General features: G+C 46.8%; 1 protein-coding gene across 2 annotated transcripts; it reads left to right on the top strand.

Moving 5' to 3' along the window:
• Positions 1 to 6: 6 nt before the first annotated feature.
• IRF2BP2 (interferon regulatory factor 2 binding protein 2) lies at positions 7 to 4,374 on the top strand. Of its 2 annotated transcripts, none has more exons than XM_008584725.1 (2): positions 7 to 169; positions 771 to 4,374. In XM_008584725.1, the coding sequence occupies exon 2, from the start codon at positions 995 to 997 to the stop codon at positions 1,484 to 1,486; it is 492 nt and encodes a 163-aa protein (XP_008582947.1). In that variant the 5' UTR covers positions 7 to 169; positions 771 to 994; the 3' UTR covers positions 1,487 to 4,374. The 2 variants fall into 2 exon arrangements, with proteins under 2 accessions (XP_008582947.1, XP_008582946.1); XM_008584724.1 differs by having other exon boundaries at positions 7 to 217.
• The last annotated feature ends 13,273 nt before the right edge of the window (positions 4,375 to 17,647 follow it).

The following is a 17,647-nucleotide window of genomic DNA, read 5'->3' as shown; positions in this document are numbered from 1 at the left end:
GGGCCCGCCGAGCTGGGCGCCGAGGCCGCGGGCAAGGGCCGCGCGCCCGCCGAGCAGGACTGGGTCAACCGGCCCAAGACGGTGCGCGACACGCTGCTGGCGCTGCACCAGCACGGCCACTCGGGGCCCTTCGAGAGCAAGTTCAAGAAGGAGCCGGCCCTGACTGCAGGCAGGTTGTTGGGTTTCGAGGCCAACGGGGCCAACGGGTCTAAAGCAGGTAGGGGCGGCTGTGCAGCGAGGGGCCCAGGGCGAAGGGGACGCGGGCAGCGGGGAGGGGGGTTGTCGCCTTCCCATTCCCTGGATCCCCGGGCCCAGAAACAACAAACACCCAACTTCCTGCTCGACCTGCGGCGGAACCAACGCTCAGTGGCAACGTGTTGAGGTGCTGAAGCAGCACAACAGAGATGAGTCACAGCGGGCTCAGGCACTGACACGGGGTTTTCCTTTCCCAGCTCATTCTGTGATGGGAGCGTCAGGGCACCAAGGCGCCTGTCGGGGGACGTTAGCAGTCACATGCATGGTTCAGAAGTGGGGTGCATGCGTGCGTGTGCAAGAACAGGCGACTGTGGACGTGTCCTGTTCTGCGGCTTGCTTGTGTCTTAAGTCAGTCCAGAGGTCTGAGGGTTGAAACTTACACGAGTCTTTTACGGATGTCCTTTTAGAGACTAGACATCGTGTAAGACGTTTTGTTCCGTATTGGTGAAAGAAGGATCTTTTTTAGTGCACCTTGGTTTATCCTTTCGTTTTTCCCTTTTCTTTGTTTTTTTCAGTGGCAAGAACAGCAAGGAAAAGGAAGCCTTCTCCAGAACCAGAAGGTGAAGTCGGGCCCCCTAAGATCAATGGAGAGGCCCAGCCGTGGCTGTCCACGTCCACAGAAGGGCTCAAGATCCCCATAACTCCTACATCCTCTTTTGTGTCTCCACCGCCACCCACTGCCTCACCTCATTCCAACCGGACCACACCGCCTGAAGCGGCCCAGAATGGCCAGTCCCCCATGGCAGCCCTGATCTTAGTAGCAGACAATGCGGGGGGCAGTCACGCCTCAAAAGATGCCAACCAGGTTCACTCCACTACCAGGAGGAATAGCAGCAGTCCACCCTCTCCGTCCTCTATGAACCAAAGAAGGCTGGGCCCCAGAGAGGTGGGGGGCCAGGGGGCAGGCGGCACAGGAGGACTGGAGCCAGTGCACCCCGCCAGCCTCCCGGACTCCTCTCTGGCAGCCAGCGCCCCCCTGTGCTGCACCCTCTGCCACGAGCGGCTGGAGGACACCCACTTTGTGCAGTGCCCGTCCGTCCCTTCGCACAAGTTCTGCTTCCCTTGCTCCAGACAAAGCATCAAACAGCAGGGAGCTAGTGGAGAGGTCTATTGTCCCAGTGGGGAAAAATGCCCTCTTGTGGGCTCCAGTGTCCCCTGGGCCTTTATGCAGGGGGAGATTGCAACCATCCTTGCTGGAGATGTGAAAGTGAAAAAGGAGAGAGACTCGTGACTTTTCGGTTTCAGAAAAACCCAATGATTACCCTAAACTAAAACTGCTTGAATTGTATATATATCTCCATATATATATATATATATCCAAGACAAGGGAAATGTAGACTTCATAAACATGGCTGTATAATTTCGATTTTTTTTGAATACATTGTGTTTCTATATTTTTTTTGACGACAAAAGGTATGTACTTATAAAGGCATTTTCTTCTTTTGTTAACGTTATTAGCATATCTTTGTGCTTTATTATCCTGGTGACAGTTACCGTTCTATGTAGGCTGTGACTTGCGCTGCATTTTTAGAGCACTTGGCAAATCAGAAATGCTTCTAGCTGTATTTGTATGCACTTATTTTAAAAAGAAAAAAAGCCAAATACAATTTTCTGACATTGTAAGATTGCCTTACTGTCTGTTATTCTTTATTGCTGGCCCCTTTCTCAGGCCTGAGGCCAATTAGGAAGGAAAGGAAATGAGTGCAAGGAGCACTGTTGTCAAGTGGGCATGCCACTGGGAAATATCGCCAGGTTTACCCCAAAACGTTGTCCTCTCAGAGGATAGGAAAATAGATTTTGAATCTCTATTTTGTTCTTAAAGTTCAGTTCTTGGAATACTGATGACTTGTCTGAGAGGTGCTGCTGGAAGAGGATTGTGTGGTTTTTTTTGGGGGGGGGGGGGCTTTTTTTTTTTAAGGCAAAGTTGACCACTGTTCACCGTCCACGTGATCAGTTGTAAGATTACAATGCTGCATGCTAGCTGGTTATATAAGACGCGGTTCCAGTGATGGAGGGCGTTCTCACGGCTGGTGGTGCCCAAGATGGCACTGCCATCTTCAGCAGAGCCTGGCTCTGCAGCGCCACTTCATCTTTTTAAACACCCTGAGTTCTGTCTGTCGTTGGTGTTGTCATTTCCTTTGAAAGAATCACAAGAGAAGTTACAGTCCAGGTGAACTTCGAGATTGTGGGGTTGGTTTTGTTTCTGTTTTGTGTTTTGTTTTTTATCATTTACCTGTAGTGCTGTTGCTGTTGATGCTATCACCTACACCCTGTTTCTAGTGAGTGCTAAATACAGTATGGTACAATGACAATAACAGCCGCGTGGTGCTGTGTTGCCAGGACTGCCCGTGGGCATATCAGTGACAGCCCAAATGTGGGTGGAGGAAACCTGTAATTTCCTTCTTAACATGTGTTTGAAATACCAAGTGAATAATACTGTTCTTCTGGGGGGAAAAAAAATGATAAACTAGTGAAAATTAAAGAAATGAAAGGTTTTACATAATAGGTCCCACCTCTCAAACTATTTTTAGAAGACTTTTGTAAACTAATTTCTTTTGATCACTATTTTGCATCAGTAAGATGATTTTTTTAAACCAATAAATCTTCAGTTATTAGAAATAGCTGTCTCACAGTGATACTGGTTTTTCTTTTGTGCTGTTATGATTTAACATTGACAGGAGCACTATTTTAAATTCATATGTTCAGGTGTTTGTAACTTGTCCTTATGATTAGGCTGAATCATGACTTCAAGATCTACTACAATATGTGTATATCATTCACAGCCTAGCCTCTATTTTAATTTGAAAATATATAGATTGTTACCAACTTTGGGTTACTTTTTAGTTATGTGTTTTGTCTTTTTAAAATTGTTCAAGGTATTTTTTAATGGTCAAGTTACTAACACTTGAAAATCAGATACTGCACCAAATACGGTATTTTTTTGTAGTGTTTTTAATGAGTGCACCTACTATTAATGCTGTGTGAGTTCATGTTATCAGTCATTGATACATTGCAAACAGACTTGCATGATTAACCAGTTTGTCGTTACACCTTTTTTTTTTTTAATTGGAATATATATGACTCAGATCAGACTGGTTTCTCTCCTGTGAATGCACAAATGCAGAAACACAGAGTCAATTTTACGTGTCCGTAAAGACATTTGTAAAGAATTCACTGTTGTGATCTGTTGTATAAGTGTGTATCTAGGCACTTTACTATAAACTGGAGTTTGACCTCATAGATATTGATCACAATCATTTGACATAATTTGTGCTAGCTATCTGTATGTTTTGCAGTCTTAATACAGATACGCTTTCCAAAAAGATTAATAAAGAACTATCCTGTTGTTTTGGATAAGTCTATCCAGCTGTGGAAAAGGCAACCTGTGGTTTCTCTGTGCTGGTGTTTAAGGGGGAGAATATGAACAGCTTTGAAGGGCTGTGTGTTGGAGTTTCTGCTATTAAAATATAAGATCTGCACAAGTCTGACTGGGCCTTGGGTGGCCCTCATGGAAGGCTTATAGCTGGGAAGTGTTGATGTGGGTTATTTTTCTGACATTCTCTTAATTTAAAAAGTTAGCATTGGGACACATGTTAGATCTTTTGTTGTACCTGATGGCAGTGCAGAGATTCTCCACAGCTGGATAAAAAAATCAGAAAGCTACTTACTGTACGTGGGCAGTATCAGATTTCAAATCCTAATATTTCAGCTGTGCTTTTAATACTCAGAATATTAGGGGATGGGGTGTTGAAGCTTTCCCTTTTTTGCTTTAACAATTTGTAGAATTTAACAGATGTACTGTCTTTCATGTGGCCTCACGTTTAAAGTTATGAGAACGTACACAAGGTTTACAACTTTTACTATATACCTTCCCTTGGCCACCAAGTATTTTAAAAGTGTGCCACCTTTTAACCTTTATTTTAAGTTGAAGGTGATACTTTTTCTATATATGATGAAACTCATGTCAACTGAAGTGAGTGTAATCTCAGAAACCAACATCATTATATTTTAAAATCACACTATGGAAATATCACCTGCATTCTGTCATTTGTCAGATTTACAGTACCTTTTTTTCTTTAACTTTTAGCATTAAATAAAAATAAAATTGGGAGCACTGAACATTTTCTGAGGCCTTTTTTAATTTTTTAAAGTAAACTTAGAATGGCTGTTCTCATCACTAATGGCAATGTGGCTGAAGGTTGTGTGGGGTTGGGGTTGGGGTCGGGGTCGGGGTCAGGGTTTGACCGGAACTGCAGGAAAAGAACAGGAGATAAAAGACATGGAACAGAAAGCAACTGAGGGTAAAAGAAAGTGCTAGGGATTGGGGAGAGGGCAACTGGATAGGGAAACATGAAGACTGAACAAAGTACAGACAGAAAGAGAGCCCCTGTATATTTTCTAGCTAGCAGTAGAGCCAGCCATTCTGCAAGAGTAGATTGGAAGGAGAAGATAGTGATGACATTGAAAACAATGTCAAGACCTGGAGCTGCTCTTTGGAAAGCTTTGGAATAAACCAGCCATGTTGAGCTACAGGAAATGCACTGAAGACAAAAGGGTGTGTGTGTGGCGTGGGGGGGAAGCTGCGCTTTGGAAAGCTTTGGAATAAAGTGAGAGCCAAAGCCATGTGTAAGCTTTATTGATGTCCTGAAACCTCAATTATAAATAGAGATAAAAGGTAGGATGCACTGAGATACATTATAAAACTACTGTCTACTATCACGTAGTAAGGAATTTCCTAGATGTTGCAGCTTTTACACTTTTTATTGATCAATGGCTTGGCAGACTTTTCCAGGAAAGGAAGCTGTGAAACTTACAAAGAACCTGAGGCTGGGCTATGCACAGACTTACTCTATGTTTTAAATTAGACAGGAACGGTGAACGTGTACTTGAATATTATTTCCACTAGGGGTGGTCCAGTAACTTGGGAGGCCCATCACTATATAAGAGGGGTCTTGAAAAAGTTCCTGAAAAAACAGAATGGAAAGATAACATGCGTCTTTCCACGAACTTTTTGAAGAATCCTCGTACGTTCTACTAATTATCTTAGTAGCCCACTTAAGGCAGTTTTCAAGAAACCTCATTTCTAAGAAGTTATAGATTACAATACACAATGAGATTTTCCATTTAATTAGGTGAAACGATTAATCCGTTTTTGTTTTCTAACTTAAAAATGCTAAAGTTTATTTTGTAGTGAAATTAAAAATAGTGTAACTTGCAGGAGTCATTTTAAAAATGTTGAAAGCTCCTCCCAAAGATAAACTTTAAGGATTGCATTCAGTTTCCAGTTAAAAAAAAAGAAAAAAAAACCACAAACCAGACTCTTGATGTGGCAGATGTCTTTGTTTATCCCCCAAAGGGGAGGAAAAGTTAAAAGGAAAATATGGAACTTCTTTTAATTCCCAGACTTTTAAGTCCCTCGTTACTCAAAGTTGTTTTGCATGTGATTTATAGATGGTTTTATTTGGTTAGTGAAGAGTGAAATGTTTCTCTTCCTGATTCCTAAGTGTATACGTGGAATCATTCAGAAAAACGTTCAGTTGCGTGGAGGCCACTACAAGTCCTGAGTCACCCTCATTTGCCTGCCTTTGTAGGAACAGTGGGTGAGAAGACACGCCTTTCCTCTGTCACAGACCGAGGTCAGAAGCACCAATGAATGGAATACACATTTACCTACTTCATCATCTGGGGGGGTTCTAGAAATGGGCGGAGGGGGTGTTTTAACTCCTTCAGTGCCACTGGTTAGGCCTCTGACAGCAATAATACTACAATCAAATAAAAATTACACATGTGGCTTTACAGATTATCAACTATCTCGATCCCTTGTTTCTGTTGACAGCCTGCATTTTTTTCAATATTTCTGAACCCCTCACTGTGATTTGAAAGGCACAGAAATAGACAAGTTAATTTGTAAATGACTTGTTTAAGAGGTTGGGAGACGGAAACTGGATTTATGGATTATCCGTGGATTTCTCTATTAATCCCCCAGATAAATCGATGATTAGTCAGGGATATCCTCACAACCCCTATTTATCATTAGCAAATTAATTTGTACCTAATTTAATAGTGAACTTGGTTTTAACCCATCAGTGGGTCCCCTCTGCCCTCCCCATGTCAATACAACTTACCCTAAAACACTTGATTTAAAACAGCTTTCCTTTGATTTGTTAATTCGAAGTGTAACATTTTTTTTTTTTAAAAACATGACCGGTAAGGGGATCTTAACCCTTGGCTTGGTGTTGTCAGCACCACGCTCAGCCAGTGAGCTAACCGGCCATCCCTATATAGGATCCGAACCCGTGGCCTTGGTGTTATCAGCACCGCACAGTTCCTTAACATCTCTGTGCTTTAGTTTCCTCTTCTGTAAAATGTTGATAATAATAGTACCTGTCTCATGGGGTGGTTGTAAGGATCAAAAAAGTTAGTCTGTATAACATGCTTTTATTTATTTATTTATTTTTTTAAAAGATGACCGGTAAGGGGATCTCAACCCTTGGCTTGGTGTTGTCAGCACCACGCTCAGCCAGTGAGCTAACCGGCCATCCCTATATAGGATCCGAACCCGTGGCCTTGGTGTTATCAGCACCGCACTCTACCAAGTGAGCCACGGGCCGGCCTAGAAGTGTAACATTTTTTAAAAAGATTATAGAATATGAAATCTATATTTGCACTGGTTTTTATCACAGAATACTGTGTGCTCCTGGCATTGAACAACATAAAACAATCCGACCCACAGAAAAGGTATTTAAGGGCGAAATAACTCTACCATAGTCAAATCATTTAATCATGTATCTTAAAGCTGTTCTTTTATTTTGAATCTGAAAAACAACTAAGTGAAATGGCCTAATTATCACACCCTATTAAAATGGAGTAAACAGTTTCTTCTATAAAACAAATTTAAGCATTTCTTTGAAAAAATGTAGAATGTCCCTTACATAAAACTCAGAGTAGCACAAAATCACGGAATAACAGTCTTCACTGCAAGTAAAATTTATCAGAGAATCAGCCACGAAAAGCCTCTGGGAGATGGTTCTCTCCCAGGCAAGACAAGGTCTGGAGACTAGACTACAGGATTTCCATTTAAAATTGAGAATATTGATGCCCGGTTGATCTCATCCTTTGAATGGGCTTTAGAAGTTAGATCGCATAATCCGAAGAGCCTCCTCCAGCAGCTCAGCAGAAGCCCTTGATGCTGAGATAAGACATCCCGTATACGGTAAATAATGTCACATCTGAATATTTCCAAATACAGTTTACATTTTGGGGAAAATATTACATAACCTGTAGATCCCATCACTCACCACTTTTACTTAGCAATGAGTATTTCTAGGTATAGCATCACCATCAGTTCACATTCAGATGCCCATTAGGAGACAGGCCTCACGTACCCCTCGTGGGTCAGGTTTTGTTTGGTAGGCACGCAGCTAGCAACTTCAGCAGATCAGCAGTTAGGTCCCTGCAGATTTCTCTGCCATTTAGAAAACATCTTTCCTTTGGCAGTTCAGATAGAGTATTTTGAACTGTGCATGTGGCTATTTATGTCTCCAAGAGAGGGAAAAAAAAAAAAAATTTAGGAACAACATTTCACCAGGGCTAGGGCCTCAATTTATTTTAATGTATGAAAAGAGTTTATTAATAGTGGACTTCAAATGACTGAGCTTTTTTCCTCCTATCTTATGATTTTTAAATATTTGCCATACTAGTAAGAGTTTTGCAGAGAAGCGATGTGTCTGGGTCAGAATAAATCAGCAATTCTTTACACGTACAGCCTGGACTTGGGTCTCATGTGTCTCCTCCAGCCTGAGAGACTGTATGTGTGAGCCGTAGCCCAGGCTAAACACCCGTTACCCCCATTTTATTTCTTCCTGCAAACAGCAATTCAATTAGCTTTTTTGGTGATACAAGATAAAGATTTATTGTACCCCGTATACAACTGAAATCAGAATTTCACAGGAGGGTCACGGTCATTAGGGAAGTTCTGGAATACTCTTCTCTTAATCAGCACCATATGGATTGTCGCTGCTACTATTTAACACCTACTAAGGAGGCCCCTCATTCTGGGCTTTGAACAGCTGAGGGTGTAGCCACAGCTTTTGTGGAGCTTGAAGTCGAAGCCACAAGGAGGGAATGTCATTTTGGTCAAAGGCAAGTACTGGCAAGAACGAACCACAACTGGTTTCCTTCCAAGAGCTGGGAAAGTGGAGTTAGTGCAAAATTCTCACATGGAGAACTGAGTCTCTTCCTGGAACTCTTGCCCAGAACCACAGCAGGATTCTGGAACCCAGTCCAAGTCCAAAGTGCTTTCCCACAAGGAGTCCCTTATCACTCAGTGTGCGACCACCACGCATCAGGAGGTCGCAGGGCCCCCTTATCTTCTCACCCACTGAAAGGCCAGTGGGGACATGGGGGCTGGGTCAGAATTGGCAAATTGTAGCCTTGTCTTTTCTTCTTTTTTTTTTTCTTTTTTACTTTTGTTGAAGTGCAGAAGGGCATTCTGCAAGAGGAGGAAGGCCTCCAGCTCTGCCCAGCCCTGTTTACTGCAGGGGAAGGAAGGCCAGGAGGCTCCCTCCCTCCTGGGCTGTGGGCCCGGGGACCCAGTGGAGTGAAAGGGCCTGGCCATGGGGACCGTGGGGGGGGGGATGTCACGTGCACGACAGGGGCTGCCCCAATGTTACTCCTCTTTTGGAAATCATGATGCTACCTTTTTTTTTTTTTAAAGGCTGTGGCTATAATAATCCAAATGTTCCATGCTGGTGGAGTAGACATGCATGGTTAAGGGACATCTGTGTTCACAGAAAGCACACTCATGATGCACAGTATGTGTTAATAAACATGCATTTATTAAGCAAACCTCGGGACATGCCCTTATGGAAACTACTGAGTCAGAGTCCCGTAACAACTGACTGCCTAAAAGGGAGTTGAGTTTTTATGGACGAACTTTTATTTAAATGAGAAGGGGAAAAAAATGTTTTTCTCTGATCCTAGGACTATTGGGCACTTGAGTTTCTACCCAGCTAATTAACTTCTAATCTTTAGTATTTATTCAATTTAATACTCTGCAATATATAAACAGCATGGCTCTGGTTATTTTTAAAATAACATTAAAATGACATTTATCCATCACCAGCGTTGGAGTTGGGGGCGGCTATGGGAAGTAGCAAGTACATTGCAGATTAAGTATTATATAATAGTTTCAAACACTGTTTAAAGGTGATTGTGCAGGTGGATGCACAGGCTGAAAAATATAAAGCCTGGCTTTGGACTGGAAGATATCTCGACACATGACGCTGCCCAAAGACTTCCTTCGCCAGCTTATTTTCCTTTCCGGGTAATAGGCACCAAAACCGTTTTAGAAGCTTGAGATGGAAATCTTACAAAACAGTCTACTTACATATTTTATAGAGTCACCTGGAAGCTTGTCAGGTTGAAATGACATTGCTAGGAAGTGATTCTTAACTTTCTTCCTGTGGCTGTTTGTCTTGACACAGCAGCCCTGCGTCTGCCATGGCTGGGCTCCTTTGCAGAAACCTTTGAGAGAGAGCTCTGCCCAGATGCACGTTCAAGTTTGCATTTTAACACACCTCAGAATTGTCCAGTTCTGTCCCAGATGAGCAAAACCACTGGAAAGAAGGTCAGAAAATCTCCAGATGTTCGAGATGTTCCAAGTGTGGTCATCTCGGGTAATTCAATTAAGGTTTATGTCTGTTTTGCAATTATTTAAAAAGCAACATCTATGTACTCGCCTCAGGGCTAAAAAGCAAACTGGGCCATCTCTGTAACAAGTTTCTGATTTTTCAGGGGTGAAACAGACGTGAGAAAGCTCTGCATATGTGATACAGGGCACTATGAGGTCGCTGGGTACGGTGAATGTGTCCCACTAAAAACAGACTCTCAGCTGTTCTATTACAGGGGGTGATAGCCGATGGCTTTGAAACACTGGGGAGAAGGGGCTCCCCCTACTGTCATTGCAGAAGATGCAGTGTCTCCTGGGCCAGAGTCCTGTGCCCAGGACTCCCACTGGCTGTCAAACACAGTCCTAGAGGATTCATGAAGTTATCATCACCCTGGGGGTTGTACAGTTTTATTGGAGTAAAAGAAGAATACAGACCACAAATAAAGGACATGAATATTTTCCTTAAAACACTCTATGCTCAGATTCATTTACTACAGGGTCAACCTACTTATAAACCACCCAAATGGTCTACCTCAGTCCACTAATGGCTTTAAAAGCAAGGGTGGTATTTGTGTGGCTAGTTGGGGTGGGGAGGGTGATAAGGCTGTGTTTGAACATACTGTATTTTTTAAAAGATTTATTGAAATAATGAATCAATACAAATGATGTGTGGTGGGAATAAAGAGCACCTTCACTGAGTTTTGACCTCGGTAGAAGTGTTGTATTAGTGAACAATTATTTTGTTTTTCGTGTAAGTCACGCTTCTGTGCACAGGAGCCAGTGGACCCCTCACTGAGCCTTCAGAGGTCATGAAGACTTGGGGTTGTCAGCCACAGACCTGTAGCACTGGAAGGAACTGATTCAAGGTCTCCTTGACAGACACTGGCTGAGCCGGGTCTCCATGGGGGACCAGACCCAGCCAGGGATCTTTCTTCTGCACCGTGTTTGCCCAGGGGTTGCTTTGCTGGGATTGGTCAGGTTGGGACTCCTCATGGTTGAGATGTACCTTAAGCAGGTAAAGAGAAAGAGGGATGGCATGTGCAAGAGTTGAAAGACTGGAGAGGAAAAGTTCCCAAAGGAGACCAACATCTGGTCACGGTCACTCACTCACTCGATCACTGGGTCACGGACTCGTTCACTGCACGCATCTGTCTCGTGGTGAAGGATGCGGGCTCTGGGGTCAGACTGCTCAAGCTTAAGTTCCAGCTCCCCCTCTTTCCAGCCTCAGTGTGGGGCCCTCTATTCTCAATGTACTCACCTGTGACAGGGTCACGGACAGCACCTACCTCGTGGAGTTGCTGAGCGATTAACTGGCAGGGGCATGCACCATGCGCACCATGCGTCTGGCACATAATAAGCACCCGTGACATTTAGGGGCATCACCCAGCAGTGCTCCACTGAGGGCTGAGTCAGATAGGTGTGAAAAAACAGTGTCTTCGTTTTGCTTCCAGCATCCACTTTCTGCACCGGTCCCCTCACTGGCCAGCACTGCCCAGTCCCTTCCCTGCTCCTGCCTCATCTCCCTGGGGGTGCCCTGGGCTTCGTCCTCAGATGGTTTCTTTTCTCTGTCCACACTCACCCCCTAGTGATCTCATCCAGAATCATGGTTTTAAAATAATGTTTATATGTTGACTTCCAAATGTCTATCTCTAGCCTAGACCCCCCAGTACCAGCATTGTATTTGCAGGTACCTACCCAGCATGTTCACCTGGGTATCGAACCGGCATCTCAAAGGTATGTCTGAAATTGATCTCCTGACACCACGCCCCCCTTTCATTGTCCCGGTCTTTCCCATCCTACCAAATGGCGACTCCATCTTCCAGTTGCTTGGGCCGTAGACCTTGGAGTGGTCCTTTTCTTGGGTTTTGTCAACGCCCTCCATCCAATCTGTCAGCAAATCCTCTTGGCTCTACCTTCTGAACATATTCAGAATCTGCCCACGTCTCACCACCTGCTTGAAGCCAACGTCATCTCTGATCTAGCGTAATACAAAAGCTTCTAACTGTTCTTTTAGCTTCGGCCCCTTGTCCACTGCAGTTTATTCTCCGTTCAGCAGCCAGAATAACCCTTTGAAATATTGGTCTGATCTTGTTTCTCCTTTGCTCAGATCCTCCGATACCTGTCTCCGTCAGAGTCAAATACAGAGTCTTCCCAGTGGCCTGCAAGGTCATGCGACCTCCCAAACGTGGCTGCGGTCCTTGCTTGTCCCCTTCAGCTCCTCTGCTAGTCCTTGGCCTGGCTGATCACATTCTGCCTCAGGGCCTTTGCACGTGCTCCTCTCTGCTTGGGATGCTGTTCCCCAGATGTGTGTGCATAGCTCATTCCCTCATTTCCTCCAGGTCTCTTCTCCCATGTCCCCTTATCAGTGAGGCCCTCCCCCGCCCCCTGTATTATTAACATCCTATTGCTGCTATGACAAACCACCACATGCTTAGTAAGCTTAAAACAACACAAAACTATGATCTTACAATTCTGGATGTCATAACCTAAAATTAAGATGTTAGCAGGGCTGGTTCCTTCTGGAAGCTTCCTTGCCTTTTCCAGCGTCCAGAGGCTGCCTTCCTTTCTCGGTTTGGCTCATGGCCCCTTCCTGATGTCCCTCCAGTGTCTGCTTCCTGCACATCTCCTTCTGCCTCCTTATCAGGAGCCTTGTAATTACATGGGGCTTGGCTGGGTAGTCCAGAACCCTTAATTTAATTAAATCCGCTAAGTCCCTTTTACCATAGAACGACATGTATTGACAGGGTCAGGAGGTTAGGGCACCTTTGGAGGCCATTATTCAGCCCACCACGTACCCTGTGTAACGTAACCATCCCCAGCTACTCTGCACTCAGTAGTCCCTGTTTCTTTTTTTTTTTTTTCCTTTTTGTCTTTTTTACTGACCGGTAAGGGGATCGCAACCCTCGGTGTCACGCCCGTACCGGGGACCGGCAACGGGATCGCAACCCTCGGTGTTGCGCCCGCACTGCGCTCAGCCAGTGAGCGGGAACCGGTCTCCATATGGGATCCGAACCCTCCACGGGAGCGCCGCCGCGCTCCCAAGTGGCGCACTCTCCAGTGCGCCACTGGGCCGGCCCCAGTAGTCCCTGTTTCTGTTTCATGTTTCTTCTCTGCACTTTTCCCCAGCTGACATCGTATGTATTTACTAATTTATAAGTTTTTGCTTCCCCCGGCCCCAACCTCTGCATGCCCAGAGTGTAAACTCCAGGAGGCAGGGCAGAACACGCCCCAGTGTCAAGATCCCACGTGGCATAAATATTGCTGAAGGAATAAATTTGGTCTCTGAGCTCAACAAGGGGAGAGAGTGGAAAATATTAAGCCAGAAGAAAAGAGCCATAAAGAGGTATTTGTCAGTCACAGTGGAGACCCAGGCAGTCTACCTGGAGTGTTGAGTGACCACAGCAGCCACAGGGTGGGGCCTGCTGGGTGGGGGAACTGGGGGATGGAGAGGGAGCAGGGCTCAGCTGGGGGTGATGGGCCTCGGGGTGTTCGACAAGCTCAGGGATCCTACCGACGTGGACAGACGCAGATCGGAGAAATCAGGAAGAAATGGCCGGGGGCATATGCTAAGTAACCACAGCAGAGTGGGAATCAGAAGGGTGGCGTATCCTGAGATGCTTTTACAGGTGCAGGGCTCGGGGACGGTTCTGACAAAGCAGGAGGAAGCAGGCCGGAGCAGGTTGTCATTGCACAGTGTGTATGGGGGTGAGGTGACAGCTTCTCAGGCTCAGCCCACAGCGGTGGTGGGACTAGGTTCTGATCGCTGAGCTGCAGGTGGCTGCTGCCACCACCCCTCGCTCTGGTCTTGCACCTGCTCCTGGCATGGGAGGCAGCAGAGGAAGAGGGGAAGGGGCAAGACTCACCTGGCAGCTCGGCAGGTGGTCTCAGGAACAGGTGAGCAGCAGCTCCTTTATTGAAAGGCTCTGCTAGACGGACACAGAACAGGGTCGCGGCTAAAGGCATGACTGCCTTCGGATCCTGGCTCCACCATAGCTGAGCCTTGTGTCCTGGGTGAGTTCCTTGATGTCTCTAAACCTCAGCTGCCTCATCTGTAAAATGGGGAAAAAATAGTACCTATTTCTTAAGGTCACTGTGAGGGTTCAGTGACGTGACGCGTCAAGTCCCCTTGGGTCTGTGACATAATAAACGCAGGGTCTTCTTATTTGTTCCAAAGCAGGAAGCAGCCAAGGCCTCTGCACTCAGGGCTTTCCCCGTGGTCCTCTGTGAACGCATCCCTCTGACAGTCCTTTAAATCCCCCTCCCCACCTCAGGGCTCCCCATCCGAACCCGGACTCCATGGAACCATCCCCACCGCTCCCGACGGTGATGAACCTGCCGTTGCCCGTCCCTTCTGCTGCCCTGGTGGCTTCAGTTGTGGGTCTGCAGGGCTCCGCTCCACCCAGGCTTCTACCAGCCCCACAACAGGAAGCTCTGCTCCGTTTCTGGCCCTGGGGAAGGGGACAAAGAAAGGACATGATGTTGTAGGAGCCAGAGAGACATTGGTTTGGAGATGTCTAAGGAGGCTTCAGTCTGGTTCTGTCTGTCCCTGGCAACAAGCGGGGAGGTCAGTTTTCTTCCAAATTAATTAAATGTATATATCACCTGCCACACCACAGCTATGGAAGGAACACTAATACTTAAACTATAGAATTGTGGACATGAAAATGCACCGTGAACTCTAAAGGAACATAAACATGCTGACTTTTATTGTTTCACCTGGGATTTTCTACCCATAGAAGCTTTTCATTAGTGATAAAGTTAGGGGCTTACTTCCCCTTACATGCAATTTATAAAAATATCAAGATCGAGGCCAATATCTGGACAACGCCTTGGATTAACTCGTCTCTGACCATCTGCAAAGTGTTTATCCAGCACTGCTCTTCCAGCTCCTGAGCTCGTCCTCAGGACACCGCCTTTTCTGGGCGCTGTTCTCACAGCTCTGCTGCACTTATAAGTCGCTGCATCACGTTTCTGCACTGCCTTGCTGAGAGGCTTTGCTCCGCTTTGCCATGAGGCCCACAGTGGAAGCCAGGAGGTCAAAGGTGCCGGGAGGGACCGCAGCCTTCCTTCTGGCGAGGCTGGGAGAACCTACCAGGTTAGCTGCCCTTCACCCTGGTCCCCACGGGAAGGCCACAAGAGACAGAGGGACATCTGAATATAGAAACAGAAGAAGGCTGGTTCCTCTGGGCACCTCTGAGAAGAGATTGGAAGTACCTTTGCTACTAAAGCACACAAAGTGTTGTACAGGAGGCCCACAAAAACGGGTGTGTCATTTCCATGTGTGCTCACGATATAACGTGGGCTCGTTAGCACGGGCGCTAGGCCGACCTGCTTTGTTTTCCTTGAGCCAACAAGTGCATTTATAAACTGCATTGGGAAGACATGGTCACTCTGTCAGGAGGTAGGCAGCAAGGGACATGAGTGCATAGGCGAGGAAAGGAGACTTTGAAACTCCTCTGCCCTGGGCTCAGGGGCCCACCATGAAGGCTCACAATCCACCCTAGTCCCCAGACCAACCCAGGCAGGAAGAGGACTTTCGAATGTCTCTTCCAGGTTCATCTTGTACCACCGAGTTCCCATGCGCCTCCCCAAGTCTCCTTGCCTGCCAGCCCCAGGATCAGTGCCCTTAGGGAAAGCTTCTAGAAGGCTCCACGGCCCTTGGATCACAGACCTCAGCTACCCCCTCCCTCTCTTCACCATGTTAGCTAAATCCACGGGACTGGGGTCTGCCTTGGCCTGAGTCCCACCTGGGTGCCCTGTCCCCCACCCTAGACCACTTCTAAGACGGGAGACCTGCCTTAAGCCCCTGCTGCTAGCCTGACTTCCTCCCCAGCATCTAGGGGATGGCTTTTCCCCGTGGGCTCCCTGTCATCTGGCTGTGCCCACCTGTTGAGCCTCTGCTGTGTCATTTGGGCTCCACCATGCCAACCACTTTCTGGACTGTGCCTAAGACTCTTGGAGCCTAAGGATGCTAGACCTCACCCCGTCCATCACCTCCAAATCAGACGTTGCCACCAAACCTGTCCCATCCTAGTGAACATGTCTGGCACCGCTGCATTAGTCTGGATTCCCCAGAGAGATAACCCTTAGGATATACACATATGTATATATATAGAGAGAGATTTATTTTAAGGATTTGGCTCACGTGATTGTGGGGGCTGGTAAGTCCAGAATCTGTAAGGCAGAGCAGCATGCTGGAATTCCATTGAAGAGCTAATGTCGCGGTCCTGAGTCTGAAACTTGCATTCTGGAAACTCACGCGGGGTTTCTACGTTGTATGCTGGAGGCTAGTTCCTCCTTCTTTGTGAAACCTCAGTCTTTGCTCTGAGGCCTTAAATTGATTAGATGAGACCCATCCACAGTATGGAGGATCATCTGATTTCACTCAGAGTCTACTGATTTAACTATTATTTGTATCTAAAAGTACCTTCTTGCAACATCCAGACTGATATTTGACCAAACAGCAGGGCACCACAGCCCAGCCAAGGTGACACATCCGACTAACCATCACGGCCACTTTCCACATTTTCTGTTCCTCCTCCCCAGACCTCGATGACTCTATCAATCATGATGCTTTCAAAAGCGACGTCACAGAAAATCCTGCTCAAATAGGCTTCAACCGTAAAGGGACCTTATTGACTCTTGGAACTGACAAATCCACAGGCTGGCAGGCGTCAGGCCTGCTCACTGGGTTTAGGCTTCATCTCTCTCTGATTCTCTGGCTCTAACTCCTCTGTGTTGAGGACATCCTCAGGTGGCTTCCCTACTGGAGTGGGACAAGGGCCCTGTGCTTCTCTCGGATTGGCTCAGTTCTGACCTCAATATTATGGTCGAGGGAATATTCTGCTCTGATTGGCTTAGGTCTTCCTGCCCTAGCCAATCCCAGGGCAAGCCAACGGGATTGCCCACCTCCCCACCCCCAACCTGGGTAGGGGTCTCCCCTGGGACCAGGAGTAGATCGATCCACCACACGAAGCTCTTGCTGCTCGGTGGCTGAGCGTGGATGGGACGGTGGGAGATAACCTCAGTGCCCACGTCAGCCTCCCAAGCAGGGCTGCAGCCTGCGCCAACCCAGGGGCACCCCCAGCAGTGCACCTGTGCAAATGGTGGCCCCTGGAGCTGAGTGGTCCCAGCCTGTGGGGTCACAGGCAGCAGCTCTGACCCCTGCTTGGATGTCAGGGCAGAGGTCATCTGCACAGAGGAGCAGGGTGGTGGCTGGTGGACAGACGCTCACTTTAGACATCCTCGTCCCTGACCTGGTCGCCCCTCCCTCTGCTGTTGAGGGAACGGTCACCTCAACGGGACTGAAGTCACAGCAGCCAGCTTTACACCTGTGGGATCTGGGATGCCCCTGGGGGCACTCCAGGCAGAGGAGGGTGATTCACGCTAGTCTGATTAGGGTGGCTTGGCAGGAACAAAGAATGAAGGGCAGTGGCTTGGAAAAGTGTTGGGGTGGCCAAGACGAGGGGGCTGTCTCTGAGATTCTGATCTGTGATTTGTTTCTGTTTTAAAGAAACAAGAAGCAAAGTAGCAGGACTCATATCCTAACACGCTGTAAAGCATCTCTGCCATCCCTCCCTCTGCCTGTGCCACCTCCCTCTTTGCCATGCAGCCATCACCATCTCTGGGACAGGCATGTCCCTCAGGATGCCAGGGGACAGAGGGGGATGCACCCTCGCTGAAAAGTGTGATTCCTCGTGCACTGTGTTCTCTTCCAGCAGG

The sequence above is a fragment of the Galeopterus variegatus genome, unplaced genomic scaffold (assembly GCF_000696425.1).
Source record: "Galeopterus variegatus unplaced genomic scaffold, G_variegatus-3.0.2 Scaffold3348, whole genome shotgun sequence".
In the NCBI taxonomy this organism is placed as follows: Eukaryota; Metazoa; Chordata; class Mammalia; order Dermoptera; family Cynocephalidae; genus Galeopterus; species Galeopterus variegatus.
Note: the sequence above shows the minus strand (reverse complement) of the source record. Positions and strands in the feature narration are given on the sequence as shown.